This window comes from Muscardinus avellanarius, assembly GCF_963383645.1.
Source record: "Muscardinus avellanarius genome assembly, chromosome: 6".
Lineage (NCBI taxonomy): Eukaryota > Metazoa > Chordata > Mammalia > Rodentia > Gliridae > Muscardinus > Muscardinus avellanarius.
The window spans coordinates 79979017-80001390 of NC_137791.1; the positions used below are offsets into that span (position 1 = coordinate 79979017).

Here is a 22374-nt window from a genome sequence, read left to right on the forward strand (position 1 = left end):
TTGCTTATATCCTGAGGTTTTAACTCTAATAAGAGCCAGAAAATGTCTCAGTTCATGGGCTCTTCTCCCTGGAGAGTGTCTCTTTTTTTGTAATGATTTCTTAGGCAGAGTCACTCTATATCATGACCAGAAGCTAGAGGCAGCTTGAGATTTTTCTTCGTTCCAGAGTTGGATGCTTTCCTTTTTGGTTAGCCAAAATGGTGAGCCTTTCTGAAGAGCTTAATTTTGTTATCCTGTCCATTCTTGACCTTGTTACTATGGCTAAGGATACAGTATTTGGCCAGCTTGAAATATGGAACCATTCGTACAGAATGGGAATTAAGATTGGGCAATGGATGAGTGCTCCTAGGGAAAAAGGTATAAGCCTATATTGGTTAGAATTAACTTTTAAATTTTAGTAGCGAGCAGGGCATGGTGGCGCACGCTTGTAATCCCAGCATTTGGGAGGCTAAGACAGGAGGATTGCGGTTCATGGATAACCTCCACTATTTAGTGAAGCCCTTTACAAATCAGTGAAACCGTTTCAAAATAAAGAATAAAAACAGGGCTGGGAGTATAGAATGCCCCTGGGTTCTATCTCCAGTACCGCAAAAAAAAAAAAAAAAAAAAAATTAAAAAAATTTTTTAGTAGTTCAACACAAAGGAACCCATATGAATTCTGACATAAGCAGTCCTAATTGCCAAGCAGTTATCCTCTAGCCTGAAGAGTCAGGAAACCATTTTTTCCACCTTGATCACCTTCAACACATAGCCTCCAATGCAAATGTATCCATCTCCTTTATTTGGTGGGGGACAGGGAGATAGATCTTGGAAGATTGTTCATGGGATACTTTCATAGGCCAGTATTGGAATAGGAGCACATCACTTCTCACATTTCACTGTTTAAAACCTAATTGGCACACCTAACCCATACATACATGACTTGGAGGAGAGGCTGGGAAATATGCAATTGTGCGTCCAGAAGAATCTAGACATCTGTAAGATTCCACTATTCTGATCACCACATATGTATTTATCTCCTTTCCCACATATAAATCCTATATCTCAAGGAAGATAACCCAAAGTTCTACCTAGTCACTGGGCAGGCACAAAGTCCATGATTTTCAAATAATGTGTAGTCCTCTTCATTTGGTTTATTATTTTTTTATTTTGGTGGTACTGGGGATGGAACCCAGGGGCCCTCTACCTCTGGGCTACACTCCCAGACCTATTTTATATTTTATTTGGAGACAGGGTCTCTTAAACCAGCTGAGGCTGGCTTTGAACCTGCATGATCCTCCTATCTCAGCCTCCCAAGTGCGGGGATTACAAGTGTGCGCCACCACGCCTGGCTCTTCATTTGGTTTAGATGTGACTTATGAACTTAGAAAGATGTTACCTCTGCAAACCCAATAAACAGTGGTAGATCCGGGATAGGTAACTGCAGTATGCTCTGTCATCTGGAAAGAAGAAACACAGGAAACTTTGTAATATTGGTGCATAACAATAAAATGCCACGTGCAACCCACGTCCTCTTGAAAGTGGAGGAAGTTTTGATGTGACCCCAACTTTATTCTTTGGGAGGAACTCTGTTTTCCATTATTTCATAAGGCCCTGATACCAGCTTCTGAATTGTCACACTTTCACATTCTACTTCCCACTTAGTAAGCTTGGGATTAAATGGCTGTCCTGTTATTTTAACATCTGAATAATTACATTTGAGCAAGGTTCATAGTTATATTAGTATTAAAATTCCTTAAAAAGCTGGGCATGGTGGCTCACGCTTGTAATCCCCGCACTTGGGAGGCTGAGACAGGAGGATCGCACAGGTTCGAAGCCAGCCTCAGCTAATTAGTGAGGCTTTCAAGCAACTTAGTGAGACCCTGATTCCAATAAAATATATTTTAAAAAAAGGTCTGGGTGTATAGCCCAGAGGTAGAAAGCCTCTGGGTTCCACCCCCAGTACCACACACACACACAAAAAAAATTCCTTTAAAAACTTCTGACCTGTATTTCTTTTTGTGGTCTTTTGTTTGTTTTTGGTCTTGGGGATGGAGCCCATGGGTGTTCTACCTCTGAGCTACACTCCCAGCCCCATTTTTTATTCTTTATTTTGAAACAGGGTCTCACTGAGGTGCAAAGAACCTCACTAAGTAGCTGAGGCTGTCCAAAAACTGTGATTCTCTGCTCTCAGTCTCCCTAAGGCTGGGATTACAAATGTGCGCCACCACGCCCGGCTTCTGGCCTGTATTTTGTAGTAACTACATCCAAAGTTCTTTTTTACATAAATGTCAAGTCTCATTTTTTCTTTGCTTACTTATCTCATGCCTCTTTCTTTACAACTCTGTTGCATCCACTTGGAGGCCATCTGAAGGGTTTGCTTGGATGGGACAACCAAACCCTTGATCCAATCTTTGTTGCAGGACTAAATCTTAAGGGAATTGTACTAAAAAAATCCAAAAAAGGTGCTTCTAATTCGGTGGCTGTGTTCCAAGTCATGTTTCAAGACACTCATGCTCCTTCTCTCTCTTGACTCTGGAATCTCTATTGTCTGATTTTGAAAAGCACTATACTCATTTGCACCAAGCTGATGAAAACAGAGGGACAAGAGGACTTTCTTAAGCCAGAACATGAGCATATAATTTCTATTCATATTTCACTGGCCAGAACTCAATCACATGGCCACAATCACATGGAAGTCATGAAGGTTAGTTTAACTGTGTGCCCGAAAAGAAGAAATAACTTATAAGGAAAAAAAATTCTAGAAAAACAAAGAGTCACCTTAGGGACCTTGTCCATTATAATATTTTAAAATAATTTTAATGGTATAATATAATTATACATAACTGTGAGATTCAAAGTGATAGTCATATATGCCCACAACATCTCTTAGTGTGTTTCTGTCCTAACCCCATCCAGCTATCCCCTTCCTCCCTCCCTGTACATGCTAATAAGGTCCTTATAATAGTTTTGACTTATCCTACCAGCCCCCAAAAGGTCATTATTTCACTAGTGTACAAAAGAGCAAGAACTAATTTTCTTTCCAAATAATGATATTAAAGAGAATACTTCTTATTTTTTGGTGGTACTAGGGATTAATCCCAGGGGGGTGCTATCTCTGAGCCTATCCTTCTCCCCATATTTCTAAATTTTGAAACAGGGTGGTTGTTATAGTTAGATATAAAGTGTCCCCTAAAGAGCTCATGACTTAAAGTTTGGAGCTGATGTAACTGAGTCATAAGGGTTGTAATGGAAGCAATGGATATATCCATGGGTGGTGACCCAGGCCAGTAGGGTGTGGCTGGAGGTGGGTTTCTAGGTGTGGCCTTGGGGACTATATAAATGGCTCCTCTTTCTCCTGCTCACTCTCTTGCTTCTAGTCTCCATGTTGTGAGCACAGCCCATGTGTTCTCCCTCTCTTTGATTCCTGTCGCCATGCCCAGACATCTGGTCCCAGGCCCGAAGATGCAAGAAAATAGATCATCTATCATCTAAGTTACATGGTTAATCTTTTAGATGATTAGCTTCAAGAATGCTGACTGGAAAAGTGGTCTTGATAACTTATTGTGCACTGATTTTGAGTCTGCAATCCTCTGTCTCAGCATCTTAAGAGAGAACTTGGGCACTCTGCATCTGAGCTACACCCATCCTCAGCCCAATTCTATTATTTATTTACTTGTGGCACTAGGAATGGATCCTAGGGGCATTATATGTCTGAGGTACAGCTCTAGCTTATTCTTTTATTTCGAAACAGGGTCTCACTAAGTTGTGGAGGGCCTAAGTAGCTGAAGCTGGCCTTGAACCTGTGATTCTCCTGTCTGTGCCTCCCAAGTACTGGGATTACAGGCATACACCAATATGTCCAGCTGAGAACACTTGAAAGTGGGATTGGTAAAGCAGTTAAGACTACAGGGGGTTGATGAGCTAATTTCAGATAACAAAGACTTTGTAGAATACATTTTCAAAGAAAGCTTGACTGTAAAGGAAAGAAATTAGAGTTGAAATACAGAAAGATAAGGAAACAGAATTGGTTAAGGATTGAAGACAAACGAATAAATGGAAGCTAGGCATGATGATACAGGCCTGTAAACCAGCTACCCAGGAGGTTGAGGCAGCAGGCAATTTAGGAAGAAAATTTTGAGGCCAGCTTGGGAAACTTATGGAGACTGTCTCAAAAGGGTTAGGGATCCAGCTCAGTGGTTCAATGCTTGCTTAGCATGCTTGAGGCTCAGAGTTGAATACTCTGCACAGCAAATAAACAGGTGAACAAATAGCAAAAGAGGGTAAATGGAACTAAAACATGGGTGGAGAGCGAATCTTGTACAAGAGCAAGGAGCTTCTTATTTCTCAGATATTGGTAAAAAATTCAGGAAATTTCTAGCATTTGGAAAATTGAAGAAATCTGTGCTTAATGGCTTTGATCATCTTGTGAAGTCTGAAGTCCTATAATGACATGGGAGTGGAATTAAGACTGCAAAAAGTATTCAAGTGGAAAGGGAGACAAAGGCGCTAAAGAATATATGAAATGGGAAGGAGGGATCCAGCTTAAATTATAGAAACTAAATCTGTAGTGGTGTGATACACAACGTAGTGTTCTGTTCTATACCGGAACTCAGCAAACACTGCAGGAGAGGAATAGGCAGATGGTTAGCACTTTGTATGTATATTTACTATCGCACTGATTACACTGGAAAACCCCTGGAAACAGAGACTTTGATTTCAGAAATTACGCACACAGTAGGCACATGATGAGTTTTTTGCTTGAATGAATTGATTTAATCACCACCAATTCTGCCGTGGTACTCTGTAGAGTACTGGCAACTGCCCACATCTCATATGGCATGCCAGTGCTAAAAAGAAGAAAAATGCTTAAAAAAAAAAATCCAGGCACGCTTAGCTAAACTTAGCATTCTTAAAATGGCAACTGTGTCAGTTGAGACATGCTTTTTATCTTGTGCCAGTACATCTGTCTTTGATGTTTGCTTCCTTTTCCTTATGACACTCTACTCGTACTAGACCAGAGATGGATAATTTCGAGTTCAATAAGCTTATACTATCATTTCAGAAGTTGGGCAAGTTCTCGGGTCTTAAGAATGATCTCAGAATCCCCACAATATTCCTCTCGTAGGGAGACAAAAATGATTACTTCTGATAAAGCGTAGGTACGGCGTGGAACTGCCGAACAAGCCTGGCACAGATCGCACACCCTCCTCGCCCGAGCTGCAGCGCCAAGACATCGCCTGAACCCACTTCCTATACAGCACGCACGCACGTGCCAAGGCAGGTTCAGGAAGTCTATGATGCAAGACTTCAACTTGGCCCAGGAAGGCTCCTTTCCCCTCTCTCGAGACCCAAAGCTCCCGACTTGGCGGAGAGGAAGGGGGCAAAAAATAGAGGCCAGGAATAAGCCCAGCAGGCGGAGCCGGCGGCGCGCCGCGGGCCTGGCGGGAGCAGCCCGGCGCTTCCGCACTGGCTCCCGCCGCCCGCGTCCCGGCCTCCACAGCTCGCTTCCCACTGGGGCCGCGCGCGCCGCCGCTCGGCGCCGGCTGATGGCGTCACCGCGCTTCCGCCTGCGGCTGCGTTCTAGTCGCCAGCCAGGAAGGAAGCAGGGCGGGCTGCCGCGCCGTGCGTGGGGGAAGTAGCGGGGAAAGAGGAGCAATCCCGGAGCTCGCGGCGCCCGCCGCCCGCGGTCCCGCTGTCCCCGCCCACCGCGCCCCCGGCCGCGTCCCGGGCGCACTTCCCGGCGTCCTCGCCGCCCGCGGGTCCCGACGCCGCCCCCCGCTCCCTCCTTCCTTCCTTCCCTCCCGCCCGCGCCCTCCCTCCGCCCTGCGCCGGGCTCCCCGCCCTTAGTATCGCGAGACGAGGTGAGAGCTGGCGGAGCGGCGGCGGCGGCGGCGGCGGCAGTAGAGGTGACCGAGGCGGTGGCGGCGGAGGCGGCACCCAGCGCTGTGTCGGCCCCGGTGCGGCCGAAGTCGCGGTAGAGCGTACCCCACGCCCTCCCCCGCCCGCGCCTCCCGCGTCCCGGGGATGGAGAAGGCGACGGTTCCGGCGGCGGCGGCGGCGGCGGCGGCGGCGGAGGGAGAAGGGAGCCCCCCGGCGGTGGCGGCGGCGGCGGCGGGCCCCCCCGCGGCGGCGGAGGTCGGCGGCGGCGGCGCTGGCGGCGGCGGCGGGGCTCGCTCGGCCTCGTCTCCTCGTGGGATGGTGCGAGTCTGCGACCTGCTCCTGAAGAAGAAGCCGCCGCCGCCGCCGCAGCCGCAGCAGCCGCCGCAGCAGCACAAGGCCAAGCGGAACCGGACTTGCCGACCCCCCAGCAGCAGCGAAAGCAGCAGCGACAGCGACAACAGCGGCGGCGGCGGCGGCGGCGGCGGCGGCGGCACCAGCAGCAACAACAGCGAGGAAGAAGAGGACGACGACGACGAGGAAGAGGAGGTTTCTGAGGCAAGGGCCTGGGTTCAAAGGAAAGAGGGAGGAAGGGGCCGTAAGGGTTAGGGGCCGGCGGTGGGAGGGGACTTGCGTTGGGACAGATTCCTCAGGGTGATCTATCTTGGGGACGAGGCTTTCGACTGCCCCCTTTCTTCTTTCCTCGGCCTAAATCGTGAGGTGTGGGAATGTGGGGGAGGGTAGCTGACACGTGGGGGTGGGAGGATCGCGGAGTCCACAGAGTTGGTGAACAGCCGGTTATCCTGGGATGGTTCCCATGCTTCAGAATGAAAGGAGCTGATTAGATCCCCTCTTTGCACACACCCGGGAGGAGGGTGGTCTGCCTGGGGCCAGTACGGCCACCTTGTTCCTGGGGCGGGGGCGGAGCTAAGACGGGAGGGGTAAGATAATAGGTGGATGAGTCTCTCGGGGAAAGGCTAGGAGGAGGTTGGTACATTTCTCCCAGTTGTGAGGTAGAGGGGAGCAGTTTTGCAGGGATTGTAAGATTGTAGTGGACTCGAGCTAAGTATTCGGGTACGTGAGAGACACGTGAGAGGCTGTACTTTTCCATACTGTTCTGCTGCAGGGTTTTTGTTTTTTTTTATAACCGTTGTAGCTGAAGTAACCTTCACTTTCTACATTTCAAGGATTTTGGATGAACTGATCTTTACCTATACAGATTTATGAATAACTTAGAAGATGAGAAATGTATTTGATCCTTACCCGTATACATATGTACATCTTCAAATGCTTCCATAGGTAGGAAGAATTAAACTAGGTCCTGTTTTTTAAGTAATATGGGGCAACAAAGAGTCTGCTTTTTGGAACTAGGCTTGGTTGTGGTGAGTTGGAATAGGAAGGCCTCTTGATTTGTCCTAGTGATCTGGTTTCATAATAACTGTTTATAATTTTTCCTGGGTCCACAGACAGGCGGCGTTGCAGGACCTTATTCCTGAAGGAAGGCCTTATAACCCAAAGCTCAGTTGTTAAGACCATACTGATCGCCAACTAAGAGACTGCTTTAGTAGTTACCGTCTCTTTTATAGCTCTTTTGTCCTCTTCCCGAAATGGAAGCTAGGAAAATTTTTATCTAGAGAAGTTGCAAACGAAAACAGCTTTAAAAGTTGATAAAAACTTTAGTTCTGAGAGAAGAGAACAACTGTTTTGTCTACAAGTACCATGCCACTTACTCTTTTCCACAAACAGAGCTTGGTGACAGGCTGGTTTTCTTTTCTTTTCTTTTCTTTTTCTTTTTTTTTTTGGTGGTACTAGGGATGGAACCCAGGGGCCTTTTACCTCTCAGATATACCACCAGCCCTATTTTACTTTTTTTTTTGTTTCAAAACAAGGTCTCACTGAGTTGTGTAGGGCCTAAGTTGCTGAGGCTGGTCTGGAAACTGTGATCCTCTGGTCTCAGCCTCCCAAGTACTGGGATTACAAGTGTGTGCCACCACTCTCCTCAAGGCTGGTTTTCTGATATTGCATACAGGTTCTGTTCAACTAGAGAAGTAGTTTTTAAAGGGCTTTAAATTTTTCTTATTATAAGAACTGGTTCTTTTTTTTTTTTTCTTTTAATCTCAGGTTGGATGAAGTTATATAGGTAGAGATATAAGAGTTGAAGTGAGTGTATGAAAAAGATGAACACTCCTTGCTATTATTTCTCTTTGGCTTATTGGATTCTGAGGATAGGTTTGTTTGTATTGATAGATTTTGTATTGTCTTGATTGGATGTTTGAGGATAGTGTGTTGCTCAGGCTTCATTTGAAGCCATGAAAAAAAAAAAAAGATGTGATGGGATCCTCATCACCAGTAAAATCTGTTATGGTACTTAGAATCATGAGAAACTTTTTAGAAATAAAATACTAGTTCAGCCTCTTTAAATATGTGGGTAATAGTAAGAAACTCAGACCAGTGCACTTTTATTTTCCTGTGATTCTGAGGATTGAACCCAGGACCATTCTACCTCTGAACTATACCCCCAGCTCTATTTTATTTTTATTTTGAAACAGGGATTCACTAGGTTGATAAGTCTCATTACTTGCTGAGGCTGTCTACAATTCTGTCTCACCCAAGTACTGGGATTACAAGTGTACACTTTTTAATGATAACTTATTTTCTTGTATCTCTTTTAAAAAATGTGGGCACTGGATTACAATTTAATTACAATTTGCCCAATTATGCAGCTAGGGGCAAAGTAGCTGTAATATTTTATTAAAAATTTAAAACTTCCAACAGCGTATCAAGCTCTGGCTTGGAATAATGTCATGATACTTGAATGCAGTGCTTACTGGAATATTCTGCTGCAGACTCTACTTAGGTTTGTAGTTTTGTCCACTGGAATGTGGGCTAATAATCCCTTAAATCATAGATGGCTGTATGTTTGTACATAAGTTAATATTGTGGGTCAGGTGTTTTTTCTTGGAAAATAGGAGTGGTATATGTTGACTTTGATCAACTGGGGGAGTGTTGCTTAGTTTTTAATGTGCATTGTACTGTCTTCTACACAGTGGTATAAACAATGGGTTTGTTATTTGTTATAAAGATGAGCCAGGAAAAATATGTGTAAGGAAGTGCAACCATTACAAAATATATACATGATGCAGAGTGAGCAGACAAAAAGGAATAAATTTTTTTCTGCACATACTTGGCCTTCGTTTTTTGATCAAGGTAAAGAAATAAACCTGATGGTTGCTGAATACCATAAGCCAAATAGGTGAGTTGTGCAATGTTTTCTTTTGATTACCACTTTCCTGACGTGTCATCAGAAGTTTTAACTTTATGGAGTTAGGAAGCCTTGTGGCTAAAATCACAGTAAACTTTTCTCATTCATTGTTACAGACTACACAATTTAAAAGTATGGATAACAAAATTTAGAGTTAATCTTTTTAGTAAAAATCATCAAAAGATTATAAAGAAATATGAAAATTATGCTTCTATAGCATTTGAGCCGAAAAAAGTATAAAGAGTGACTCAATGTAACAAATACACTGGTTTGGTAAGAAAAAAAATGCTGGCTGGATATTCTCTGCTGAAAGGGAAAAATGGGAAGGAGAATGAAGTATCTAAGAGCTTTATTTAAATATTGATGAATCAGAATATAATTTTTGTCAAACATTAGTGTTGGCTATTGAGAATTGGATTTTCTCCAAAGTATTTTAAAATAGGATGATTATGCTTTAGGTAATTTACATGACTTTCAGTATATCTGGAAACAAAAGTATAAGGCCAAGAGCTCTCCTTTTCCCTTTCACTCCTTTATTTGATGTGAGACCTTAGATCAAAAATTGAAAAGGGCCCGGTTGCAGTGGCACATTCGTGTAATCCCAGCATTTGGGAGGTAAGGCCCTCTGCAACTCAGTGAGACTGTGTTTCAAAATTAAAAAGACTAAAAAATATGTCTGGGGCTGTAGTTTGAGGTACAATGCCCCTGGGTTCTATCCCCAGTACTGCAAAAAACAAAATAAACAAACAAAAAAAATCGAAAAGGCATAATATTCTTGGCTTCTAGTGGGTGACTGACCAATATGACAAATAGAAACTTGTTTCCCAACGTAAAAGCCGTGATGCAGGTTTTTTTTTTTTTTGGTGGCAGTGGGGTTCCTAGAAGCCCTTCTACCTCCGGGCTATACTCCCAGACCTATTTTATATATTTTTTAAATTTGGAAACAGGGTTTCTTAAGCCAGCAAGGCTGGCTCTGAACCAGCGTGATCCTCCTGTCTCCGCCTCCCAAGCATGGGGATTACAAGCGTGCGCCACCACGCCCGGTTTGAAATTAGTGGACTAAAATTATATCTTTTACTCAAATAAGAAAAAATGGTGAAGGGTATACTTCATTACAAAAATAACATTGACTTATTTAAAGGATATTTTTAATGTATTTGAACAATAGTGTTTTCTAAAGAAGAATTCATAGTGTTCAAATTTGGTACTAAAAGTTGGGTGTTTATTTTCAAAAGTAATATTTTTGTTAATGATGCATAAAATGTAAATATAGTGGGAGTTTATAAGAATTTCATCTATTTTTGTAGCTAACCTGTGGCATTAAAGTGATAAATTTAGAGAGAAATTTTCGACAAGGGAAGCCAGTAAATAAATTAGTACTGACTTAGTACCGAAAGGATTTGCAAGGCTAGGGAGATTCTGTTTATAGACCTACTAAAGATAGGGTTGAAAATGAGGGAAAAAGATAAAATTATTTCAAAATTAGGGTGTTTCTTCAACTTCATTTCCAAATCTTTTGTTTTTAATGCAAAAATGCTAAATTCCTTGGTTGTAAATGTGGAAGAATCCCAGATTAGCCCAGAGATGCTTGCTTGTTTCATTTTTTAATTGATGTAGCAGTATTTGTAAACTAGTTGTTAAGATCTTTGAAGCAGTGTTTTCTTAATTATCTTTCTCCTATCCTGCTTAAGCACAGTGCTTAATAAAAAACATTTTCAGTGAATAGTATTTTAGGAGGATCCAGAGTTTATTTAGACACAGAGAAGGAGTAGAGCTTCTTTCTTTTTGGATCCACAGGCTCTCAGTAGCTTAAGTTTGGAGTTCAGCATCTTTCAATTTCTTTATTCTCTTAGTTATGGTGTTCTTCCATAGGTACTAGAGGGAAGTCCATTTTAACTAATAGGCATTGATTGATAAGTACCTTACGCCTTCTAGATAATATTTAGATTTTAAAACATAGTAAAATCTATTATTTACCCAGTGACTCCTATGTGTGAAGTCTAGGTAATGGTTAAGAGCATGGAGCTTGAATTCAAATTCTTGACCCATTACTTAGTACCTCTGTGAACTTGGGAAATTTATTTCTCTTCACCTCAGTTTTTTCATATGTAAATGATAGTAATAATAGATCCTACCTTAGAGCATTATTATGAGAGTTAAATGAGTTAATGCATTTTTTTTTTACCATAACTCTAATGAAGTAGGTGTTACTATATTTGTTTCATTATCCAATACATGTTTGGAATTCCTACTTTATGCTCTATACTGTGTTGTATTGGGTAACAAAACTGTTAAGACATAGATTTAAAAATATACCTGTGAAGCCAGGTGTGGTGGCTCATGCCTGTAATCCAGGATTTGAGAAGAAGATCACAGGTTCAAGGCCAGCCTCAGCAATTTATCCAGGACCTCAGCAACTTAGTGATACCCTTTCTCAAAATAAAAAAATAAAATAGGGCTGGGGATGTAACTCAGGTAGAAAGCGCTTAGGTTCAATCCCCAGTAAACCCCCCCCCCCAAAAAAAAAAGAAAAAAAGTGCCAGTGAGTAAATACAGGGTTGGGAATTGTGAATGTGAAGTTAAATGTGAACGTGAAGTTAGTATATCCTGTTTAAGGTGTGTAATGCTCAAGTCTTAGAAGTATAAAAATGCTTGGACAGAACATTTGTTTTACAGGCTTAGAAAACTTCATCAGGATCATATAGCTAATAAGTATTAGAATAGAATTTAAATATTTTTTATTCAAAGCATGCTCATTCATTCATTTATTCACTCACTCATTCACATGCTTAGTTAAGCTATGTAATATTGAGTGTAACATCTCTAATGTATAGAGGAAGACACTTTCTGCCAGTAAGGTAGCCAAATTACAGGGATTATAAGCGTGCACCACCATATCCAGCTGATACCATGAAATTAAACAAAAAAAATTGTGTGAAAGGAGCTTACAGAGTTTTTTGTTTTCCTTTCCTTTCTCCCCCAGTCCCGTAGTATGTGTGCAGAATTTTTATTAGATTCCCAGAGAGGTCTGTGACCTCCTCCTCTTCCCTTACTGCCTTGTCATTTTGAATAATTCTTCCCTTAGAGATAGAAAGGAATCTGGCAGCCATTTATTTGGATTGTTTAAAGTTTGCAAACCCCCCCCCCCCCCCCAGTACTGGGGATTGAACCCAGGGGCATTCTACTTCCAAGCTATAACCGACCCTATTTTTTATTCTTTATTTTGAAACAGGGTTTCACTGAGTTGCAAAGGACCTCACCAAGTAACTAAGGCTATCCATGATCCAGGATCCTCCTGTCTCAGCCTCCCAAATGCTAGGATTACAAGTGTGTGTCACCATGCCCACTTCTGCAAACCACTTTTAAGATGGTAATGTGGTTTTAATCTTAGTACTTTGGAGACTGAGACAGGAGGATAACAGATTTGCCATCGGCCTCAGCTACTTAGTGAGGCTCTCCGCAGCTTAGTGAGACCCTGTTTCAAAATAAAGAATAAAAAATAGGGCGGGGTACCATAGCTTAGAAGTAGAATGTCCCTGGGTTCAAACCCAAGTACCACCCCCCCCAAAAAAAAAGAAGGTAATGTGGTAGCAGAGAAGATCTGTTTATGAATCACAGGTTTTAGATTTATGTCTTCCTAGTAAACCAGCACTGTGCCTACTCTCTTATCTCTTTAGCCCTTTAATTGATGAAGCAATTTACATCTAGAGTGCCATGACTGTCAGATCTGAAAGCAAAAATCTTATCTTGCTTGTCTTTTTGTCTCAAACTGTACAGTACTTTGTGTGTTAAGTAAGGCTTAGCATCTAACTTGTTCTAGCTTATCATGAAGTCTGAGGTAAAAATATTTATACATACTCCTTTATTAGCCACTTACTATGGGAACTATGTGGAACCTCAAATCTTTTTTTTTTTTTTTTTTTTTTTTGTGGTACTGGGGAGGGAACCAGGGGCATTCTACCTCTGGGTTATACTCCCAAACCTATTTTAATTTTATATTTTTATTTGGAAACAGCGTCTCTCTAAGTAGCTGAGGCTGGCTTTGAACCTTTATGATCCTCCTGTCTCAGCTTCCCAAGTATTGGGATTACAAGCGCGTGCCATCATGCCAGGCTAGCCCTTTTTATTTTTCATTTTTTATTTTGAAACAGGGTCTCACTGAGTTGCCAAGGGCCTCTGTAAATAGCTGAGGCTTGCAGTGAACCCCCATCCTCCTGTCTCAGCCTCCCAAATGCTTGGATTACAAGTGTACACCACCACACACGGCTCACCTCAAAAACTTGAGGTGACAAGTTGGCTGTAATTACTTACATGGACCTCTATAAGGTGTTTTAATTGGATTCTAATTTTTAGTTGCTTTGAACTTTACCAACCTAATTGGAGATATATTGTGAAAGTTTTGTTTTGAATAATCAGTCTTTATAAACAGTTATTTAAACATCACATTTTTTACTTCTAAATATCACTAGACCATTCATTAGACTGCTTCTGCTGGCATCTGATTATGTTATTGATTTGATTAGAAAAATAACAGGTATATTTGAGGCAGTGTAGTTGTATTTATGACAGTAGTGTATTTTGAATTTTTATAAAGATAACTTAGTGGGTGATGGGTGAGTTTAAATAGGTATCAGAGATAACAAAAATCATAATTCTTATTTTAAATAATGCTATGGTATATCTACACAAAATAGATTATATTTCTGGCTGCTATGCTGTGAAAATGGGGGAATAATCTAGAGAAGGATAGTTTTAAAAAATTTTTAGAGTCGGGAGTGGTGGTATATGCTTGTGATCCTAGTACTTGGGAGGCTGAGGTAGGAAAATTCCAGGTTCAAAGCCAGCCTCATAATTTAGCGCAGCTCTCAGCAACATAGCAAGACCCTGTTTCCAAACAACAACAACAACAACAAAATTCCCCCAAACAGTCTTGGGATATAGCTCAGAGATAGAATGTCCCATGTTCAATCCCTACCACCACCACCACCACCACCACCCCCACACACATTAATTATACTTAATTATATTTTTGTTGCTTATTATTCAATTTAACCAGCTACTCAAATATGGAGAAAATAATGAGGTATATCACCTAATGTTATATTAATCTTGAAAATAAGTAAACTTATTTTTTATTTCTTGAGATTACTAGACTAGGCATGACATATTTGTGGAACTAGTTAATAGCTGTGCTCTCTAGCGGGGAATTTTGTCTCCTTTTCGCTCTTTCCCAAAAGACTATTAGCTGGTCTAATTTAACCTTTTATACCTCTACCTCTCAAGAGATTCAAATAAAAAGGGAAAAAACAAAAGTGAAGAAATGAAAACTTTTTCAAGGTGAACCCAGGCCTTGTGCCAGCTAAGCATATGCTCTGCCTGTGAGCTTCTTCCAATTCTTAATTTGGGCCTTTTCCTCATGGATCCATCTCATATAATTTAAAAACGTTTGAATAAAAATTATTTCAGAGGAGTTGGGTGCCATGGTGCAGGCCTATAATTCTAGTACTTGGGAGGATGAGACAGGAAGACTGCAGGTTCAACAGCCTTAGCAACCTGGTGAAGCCCTCACCAAGTTGAGAACCTTAGAATCTTAGATTCTGTTTCAAAATAAAACAAAAAATAAAAGGAGTTGAGGATGTAGCTGGGAGGTAAAATGCCCCTGAGATCAATTCCCAGTACCACAAAAACAACAAAGGGCTGAGAGTGTAGCTCAGAGGTTACTATCCCTGGGTTTCATCTACACACACACACACACACACACACACACACACACTCTCTCTCTCTCTCTCTCTCTCTCTCTCTCTCTCTCTCTCACACACACACACACGCACACACACACACACACACACACACACACCATTATAGAAGGATCTGTGGAAAGATTAGTTTCATTAGTTTTGAATTTGGAATACATGTCCATTAACTTGGGAATCTATTTTCCTTTGTCTTTTCTATCATCCTAAATAAATGAAACCTGAGAAGAAAAGGAAGTCTTAATGCTTGTGTTGTACTAGGTCTCTTTCCAGTTCAGCCTTTATCCCCATTATTGTCTCTTTCCTTATGCCATGTTTGTCTTTTCATATAGAATTATAATGAAAATTGTTGTGTTACAAACTCTAGTATAGCTCTTACTAGGGTGAGGTAAAATTTAGGAGTTAATTCTTGGCAAACATTTATTAGTATCTCTTATATGTGGCAGTTTACAGTATCTAATAATCCCAGCCATTTCCTTCTCTGATTAAATTAGTTGTATTTAAAATAATCTCATATGATAAACATATACAATTTAAGTGACTTTATACATGTTAGTAAAATTTACTTCTGTGGAACATTCACAGTGATGGAATTTAGTTTCCTACGTGATTTTTAGAATATAGTTACCACTAATACCCTAGCAAAATCAATTAGGAATTATTAGGATTTGAAGAAAAGTGCTTCCTAGAATCATAAAATTTAAGTATTAATGACACTAGTAATAAAACTTTGAAGATAATTTTGTGTATTATTACTTTATTTGTAAGTCTCTGTTTTCAGCGTAACTCAGTAATTTTTGGTATTGAGGATGAGATCTGTGTATAGCATTTTTTTCTTTATAGAATGTCCTTGACAACTAAATTAAACTTAGGAGTCATGCATTCTAATTTTATCCTGAAGATTTTCTAGTAAGAAAGGGGGTCTATATTAATATGCTTGGTGATTGTTATAGGTCGAGATCTGTTAAAACAGGAGAAATTAAAGTACAGGACAATGTAGGGTAAAAAATAATCTTTTAGATTAAGTTTTAAATATAGTGTTTCATATTAAATACCAATTAAGCATTATTAGTTTTATTAGTAACACTAACTGTTAGTGCATTAGTTTCATTATTAATATTAAACATTAGTTTCTACAAGTATATACATATTTGTAGAAAATTTGACAGTATCAAAAATATAGAATACAAAAATCATCAATAATCTTGCTCTCTAGAATTACCTTCTGTAACCTGTCTTCATTCTTTTTCCTTGATATATACCAGTCAATCATGAAGAACAGAGCTGTCACTTAGAAATTTTGCATGCAGAAAGGTTAAGAATTCTTTACATATATCAATTGAAGAGAGCAGTTGTTAGATAATGATTATCTAACTATAGAAACTAATGAATATATTCATACTTGTAAAAGTTTTGTAGTATGTAGTGGTTTTTATCCTTTTCTTAGAGTATATGCTGCTTACAACTTGTTATATGTCAAATCTTTTAGGTTATTTTGAGAGAGAGAAAGGGAGGGATGTGTGTGTCTAATAAAATGCATTAGAATTTTTCACATTGTTCACATTTACTTGTGAATGTTCCATACTATGAATATTAATAATTTATTTTATGTTGGTGGGCATGTATTTATTTTGGTTACATTGCTGTTACAAATACAATGCTGCATTGTTGCACAATTATTTTCAAGTACAAAAATACTTCTTTGGGATGGATCTCTGAAAATGGAATTGCTAAGTTGGACCAGAGGATATTCTCATGTAAATTTGATACATACCCATAAGTTTCACTCTATCAGAAGTATGTAAAAAAACTCAATATAAATAAGATCAGTTTTCTTAGTTTTAAAAGATCTGTTAAAGTGGAATTTTTTTATTTTCCATATTCTGTCAGTATTGAGCAGATTTTTGTGTTTTCATTTGGAACATGAAATCCTTTATCCTTCACTTATTCTGTTAGTGTAGCCTGTGTTTTTCTTAGACATTTGTTGGTGATACTTATATTTGTGGGTATTAATCCTTTATGATGTACCATTTGTTTATATTTTCTGTTTATTAAGCTTTTATAATATGGAAAAACTTATTATTATTTTATTTATTTATTTATTTTTTGGTGGTACTGGGGTTCCTGGAAACCCTTCTACCTCCGGGCTACACTCCCAGATCTCTTTTATATTTTATTTGGAAACAGGGTCTCTTAAGCCAGCGAGGCTGGCTTCAAACCTGCGCAATCCTCCTGTCTCCGCCTCCCAAGTGTGGGGATTACAAGTGTGTGCCACCACGCCTGGCTGGAAAAACTTTTTTTTTATATAGGAAATTCTTTTGGTACTGGAGATTGAGCTCAGGGTCATCCTACCTCTGAGCTACACCCCCACAGTCCTTTTTATTTGTCTTTGCTTTGTGAGGCAGGGGCAGAGTAGGCAGGCAGTTTACCACTATGTCTCCAGCCCCTTATTTGTTATGAGTGGTTACTATGTTCTGATTGTTCAAGAGGTTGATGATAATATCCACATTTCATAGTTTCATATTTTTCTACCTTGTGTAGGACAGGACAGGTCATTCCTACCTGAGCATCATAGAATGCTTTTCCAAAGAAATGTTTTCTGTTGCTAAAAAGAGGTTGTTGAAGGAAATTTACCCCTCTATCCACATGTATCCAACGTTCTTTATGTTTTCTATTTTCTCTTTAGCTTTCACATAAGAGAGAAAACAGGAATCCTTGACTTTCTGAGACTGGCTGATCTCACTTAGCTTCTTTTCTAGTTCTGCCCATTTTCTTGCAAATGATATAATTTTGTTCTTTATGGCTGAGCAGAATTCATAGTGTGTATATGCAACATTTTTTTTTTTTAAGCAGGAAGGGAAAGAGTATTGTATATAAGACCTCCAAAGTATTCCTTGATTTTACTTCTCCATTTCTATCACTGTCATTCTAGCAGTGTTATTTTTCTTCAGTTTCATGGTAGTCTCCTAATTTGGTCTCCTAGACCCCATACTTCATTCTTCATACAGCAAGCAACTAGGCAGACTTTACAGAAATGCCAGTCATTATTTAATGTCTCATTGCTCTTAGAATAAAATCCAAACTCCTAACTTGGCCTGCAAGACTTTCCAGGGCTGCTTCTATTGTCCTGGCCTCCTTTTGTATCCCTTTCAGTTCACTCACTACCTTCTTGTCACACTGACCTTTCTATTCTAAATATGCAGACTTTCTGGCTTGGGATCTTTTTACATCTGAGGTTATTCTTCCCCTGGCTTTTTTTTTTTTTTTTTTTTTTTTTTTGTCCTTTAAGTTTCATTGTAGATATCCTTTCTTTTCCAGGGTTGTTGAAGGAAACTTACGCCTCTATACTTCCTCTTCTACTTCTCTTTCAGTTTTCTTCCTGTGACTAGGTAAATTGAGCTGGGATAAGAAATAAAAAATCCTCTGATATTTGTTGAGACATTATTAGTACTAAACACTTTAGTGAACTCTTTTGTCTGTTTTCTACCACATAGGGGTTTGTGTGTTGTGGGTGGGGTGGAGAAATTTCAGTATTTAGCATCCCCAAATTCCTCGTACTCATTTGTTTCCACATCAGTTTTAGTTATTATGAGTTGAGCTTTGTGAAATTGCTGTTTTTATAAGTCTAAAGTTCTTAAATATTTGTGATTTCATATGGTTCAACATAATGCATTAGCATGCTTTGATGTTAAGATCTTGTTAAGAGTTTTGAGTTGGGTGTGATGGCACACACTTGTAATTCTAGTACTTGGGAGGCTGAGACAGGAGGATATCAGATTTGTGGCCAGCCTCAACTACTTTGTAAGGCCCTCCAAAACTTAGTGAGACCATGTTTCAAAACAAAGAATAAAAAAATAAGGCTGGGAGTGTAGTTCAGAGGTAGAATGTCCCTAGGTTCAATCCCCAGTACTGTAAAAGAAAGAAAGGAAGAAAGAGTTTTGAATATTGTCTGTTTAACCTGTCAGATGTGCTTTTCTAATTATCTTTTCAAAGTTGTCATAAAATATTCTCATTTACATTTGATAGGATATATATTGTGATTTGAGTTAATTTATGGGAGAAATAGAGGTATAATGGAGTACTGGATCATATTGACTTCAGTACATCAGTTTATTCTCTTGATTTTTTTTTTTTTTTTTTTTGCTGGTCTGGGGATGGAACCCAGGGGCATTCAACCTCTGAGCTATACCCCCTGCCCTATTTTTCACTCTTTATTTTGAAACCGGGTCTCACTGAGTTGCAGAGGGCCTCACTAAGTAGCTGAGGCTGTCTGCAAACTGTGATCCTCTGGTCTCAGCCTCCCGAATTCTGGGATTATAAGCATGCGCCACCATGCTCGGCTCTGTTCTCTTGAATTTTCTAACTGAACTGTCATATTGATTTCAACAAATTATTTTGTATTTTTCAATACTTGCATTCTTTTCTTTTTGCATCAGTTTTGAGTGCCCCCAAAATGTTGAATGTCATTGATAATAGAGGGTATTCTTGTCTTTCTCTTATTTTATTTTTATATTTTTACTAGACCAGTGTGATACAAACATACATGCATACAGCTCTTGGTGTGCTTTCCTCTACATCACACTCCACTATCCCCTCCTCCCTCTCTAAATGATAGCAAAACAAGTAATGCTTTTATGTATTGCCAAAGCATTATTTGAATTGTTTTCTTCTTCAGTACTCTTTTTTCACCTTCTCACATTTCCCCCACCTCCTTCTATTATCCTACTGGTCTTTTTCCACATGTATCCAAAGACCTTTGTGTTTTCTACTTTCTTTCTAGCTTTCACATAAGAGAGAAAACAGCAATCCTTGACTTTCTGATACTGGCTGATCTCACTGAGTGTAGTATTTTCTAGTTCTACCCATTTTCTTGCAAATGACAATGTTGTTTATGGCTGAGTAGAATTCATTGTGTGTATATAACACATTTTCTTTTCTTTCTTTTTTCTTTTTGGTGGTCTTGGGGTTCCTGGAAACCCTTCTACCTCCGGGCTACATTCCCAGACCTATTTTATATTTTTATTTGGAAACAGGGTCTCTTAAGCCAACGCGGCTGGCTTCGAACCTGCGTGTTCTTCCTGTCTCTGCCTCCCAAGCGTGGGAATTAGAAGCGTGCGCCGTCACACCTGGCTACATTTTCTTTATTCATTCATCTATTGCTGGACACTTGGGTTGGTTCCATAATTTGATGTACCTTCATATTGATTTCCATCGTGGTTGTACTAAGTTAAAATCCCACCAACAGTGTTAGAAGTGTTTGCATTTTCCCAAGTCTTTGCCAACATTTATTATTGTTTGTATTCTTTTTTTGTTTTTCAGTACTGGAAATTGAACCCAGGGGCATTCTACCTCCCAGCTGCACCCCTAGCCCTCTTTATTTATTTATGTATTTGTTTGTTTGTTTATTTATTTATTTATTTATTTATTTATTTATTTATTTATTGCGGTACTGGGGATGGAAGCCAGGGGCATTTTACCTCTCAGCTACACCCCAGCCCTATTTTTTTTTTTTTTTTTACGTCTCTTAAAAAAGTTTTGAAACAGGGTCTCACTGAGTCGCAAATGACCTTGCTAAGTAGCTGAGGCTGTCTACAAACCATGATCCTCCAGCCTCTCGAATGCTGGGATTACAAGTGTGCACCACTGTGCCTGGCTTCCTGTTTTTTATTCATTATTTTGAAACGGAGACTAAGTTGTGGAGGGTCTCATTAAGTAGCTGAGGCAGGCCTTGAATCTGTGATTCTCCTGTCTCTGCCTCCCAAATACTGTTGCTTGTATTCTTGATGATTGCCATTCTAACTGTACTTAGATGTAATCTCTATGGTTTAGATTTGCATTTGCATTTCCCTAATTGCCAAAGATACTGGATTTTATATATAAAATTAAGATTGTATTTCTTTTGAGAATTTTCTGTTCAGTTCCGTTGACCATTTATTGTTTTTTTTTTTTTTTTAGTGTTTTTTGAGTTCTTTATATATTCTAGATATCTGTCTTCTGTCAGAGGAATAGCTGGCAAAGATTTTCTCCCATTCTGTAGACTGACTTCAGACTTGTGTTTTCTTTGCTACATAGAAATTTTTTAGTTTGGTACCATCCCATTTTATCACATGCATTTTTGGTGTTGTTGAAATGATTATCTTTTTATCCTCTTAATATGTTCATATTGCAATCATAGATTACCAGATATTAGATAGTATTTGGAGTACTTGGTATGATGTAGTTATTAACCCAGTTTTGTTTTCAGATTTGTTGGGAGAAACTAAATATTCTCTTCCTTATATCAGTCTTAAAATGATTTATGTTCTACAAATGTTATTTATATGTGTTCCTTTTCCTATTTTATGTTATATTTTTAACTATTTTTGACACTGAAGTACTAGAAGGGAGTTTGAGCAATTGCTTTATTTGATAACTAAGGATTTTTAAAGTAATTTAGTGCATACTTTTTTAATAACTTTTTTTTTTTGCGGTATTAGGGATGGAACCTAAGGGCATTCTACCTCCAAGCTACACCCCTAGCCCTATTTTTTATTCTTTATTTTGAAACAGGATCTCTGAGTTGCAAAGGACCTCACTAAGTAGCTGAGGCTGGCAGTAAATTGCAATTTCCTGTCTCAGCCTCTGGAGTGCTGGGATTAAAAGTGTGTGCCACCACACCCGGTTTTAGTAATCGTTTTTATTATAGTAAACAGTAGCACAAATTTTATCATCTGAATTGTTTTTACATGTACAGTTCTATAGTTTTAAGTATTTTCACAATGTTGTGCAATATATCATAAGAACTTTCTCATCTTGAAAAACTGATATTGTACAGTATGCCTATTGAGTAACAACTACATTTTCCCCTTCCTCTAGCCTTTGGCACCCATCACTCAATTTTCTGTTGTATATGTTTTTCCCCTCTCTGTTTCACTCTTTGTCTGTCTCTATACTTGTTCCTGAACCCAGAAGCGTTCTATCACAGAGCTACACTCCGAGACTTTCTCACTTTTTAAAAATCCTGTTTTGTTTATCTTTATTTTGTTTGAGGAATCTGAAAGGTAGAGTACATTATCTTTTTCTATTTTATTAAATCACATAGTAAATGTAGACTGTAGAAGTTGAAAGATACAGAATAAGAGTGCAAATGTCCTTTTTTTTATATCCCAGATATAAAGTTTAAGTATATGTAATTCTATGCCTTCTTCTGTATTTTCACACAAATACAAACATATCTATTTATGTAAAGAAATTTTTGTTTTGTGTAAATGGGAACATAAAAATACTGTCTTTTTAAATTGATAATATGTCATAGACTTTCCATGTGAACACACATGTAGGTAGTTATTGCTTTTAATGTCTGTAGTGTATTCCCTTGTCAGGTATTATGATTTGTTTTCTAATTCACTTAAATTTGGGTTGCACCTAGTATTTTGCAGTTGACTCTTTCATATAGGTATTTGTATATGTATTTCTCCATTATGGTAGGGCATGTTTCTAGTGGTAAAAGTGCCAGACCAA

At 39.3% G+C, this 22374-nt stretch overlaps 1 protein-coding gene across 3 annotated transcripts in view; it reads left to right on the plus strand.

The window, feature by feature from the left end:
* Nucleotides 1-6006: 6006 nt before the first annotated feature.
* ANKRD17 (ankyrin repeat domain 17) overlaps nucleotides 6007-22374 on the plus strand; it is a gene marked incomplete at both ends in the record, with an annotated part of 168896 nt that continues 152528 nt past the window's right edge. For all 3 annotated transcript variants that reach the window (XM_080698023.1, XM_080698024.1, XM_080698026.1), the window contains one exon: nucleotides 6007-6417. In XM_080698023.1, coding sequence (XP_080554149.1) covers nucleotides 6007-6417 — 411 coding nt within the window. The remainder of the gene's footprint in view (nucleotides 6418-22374) is intronic.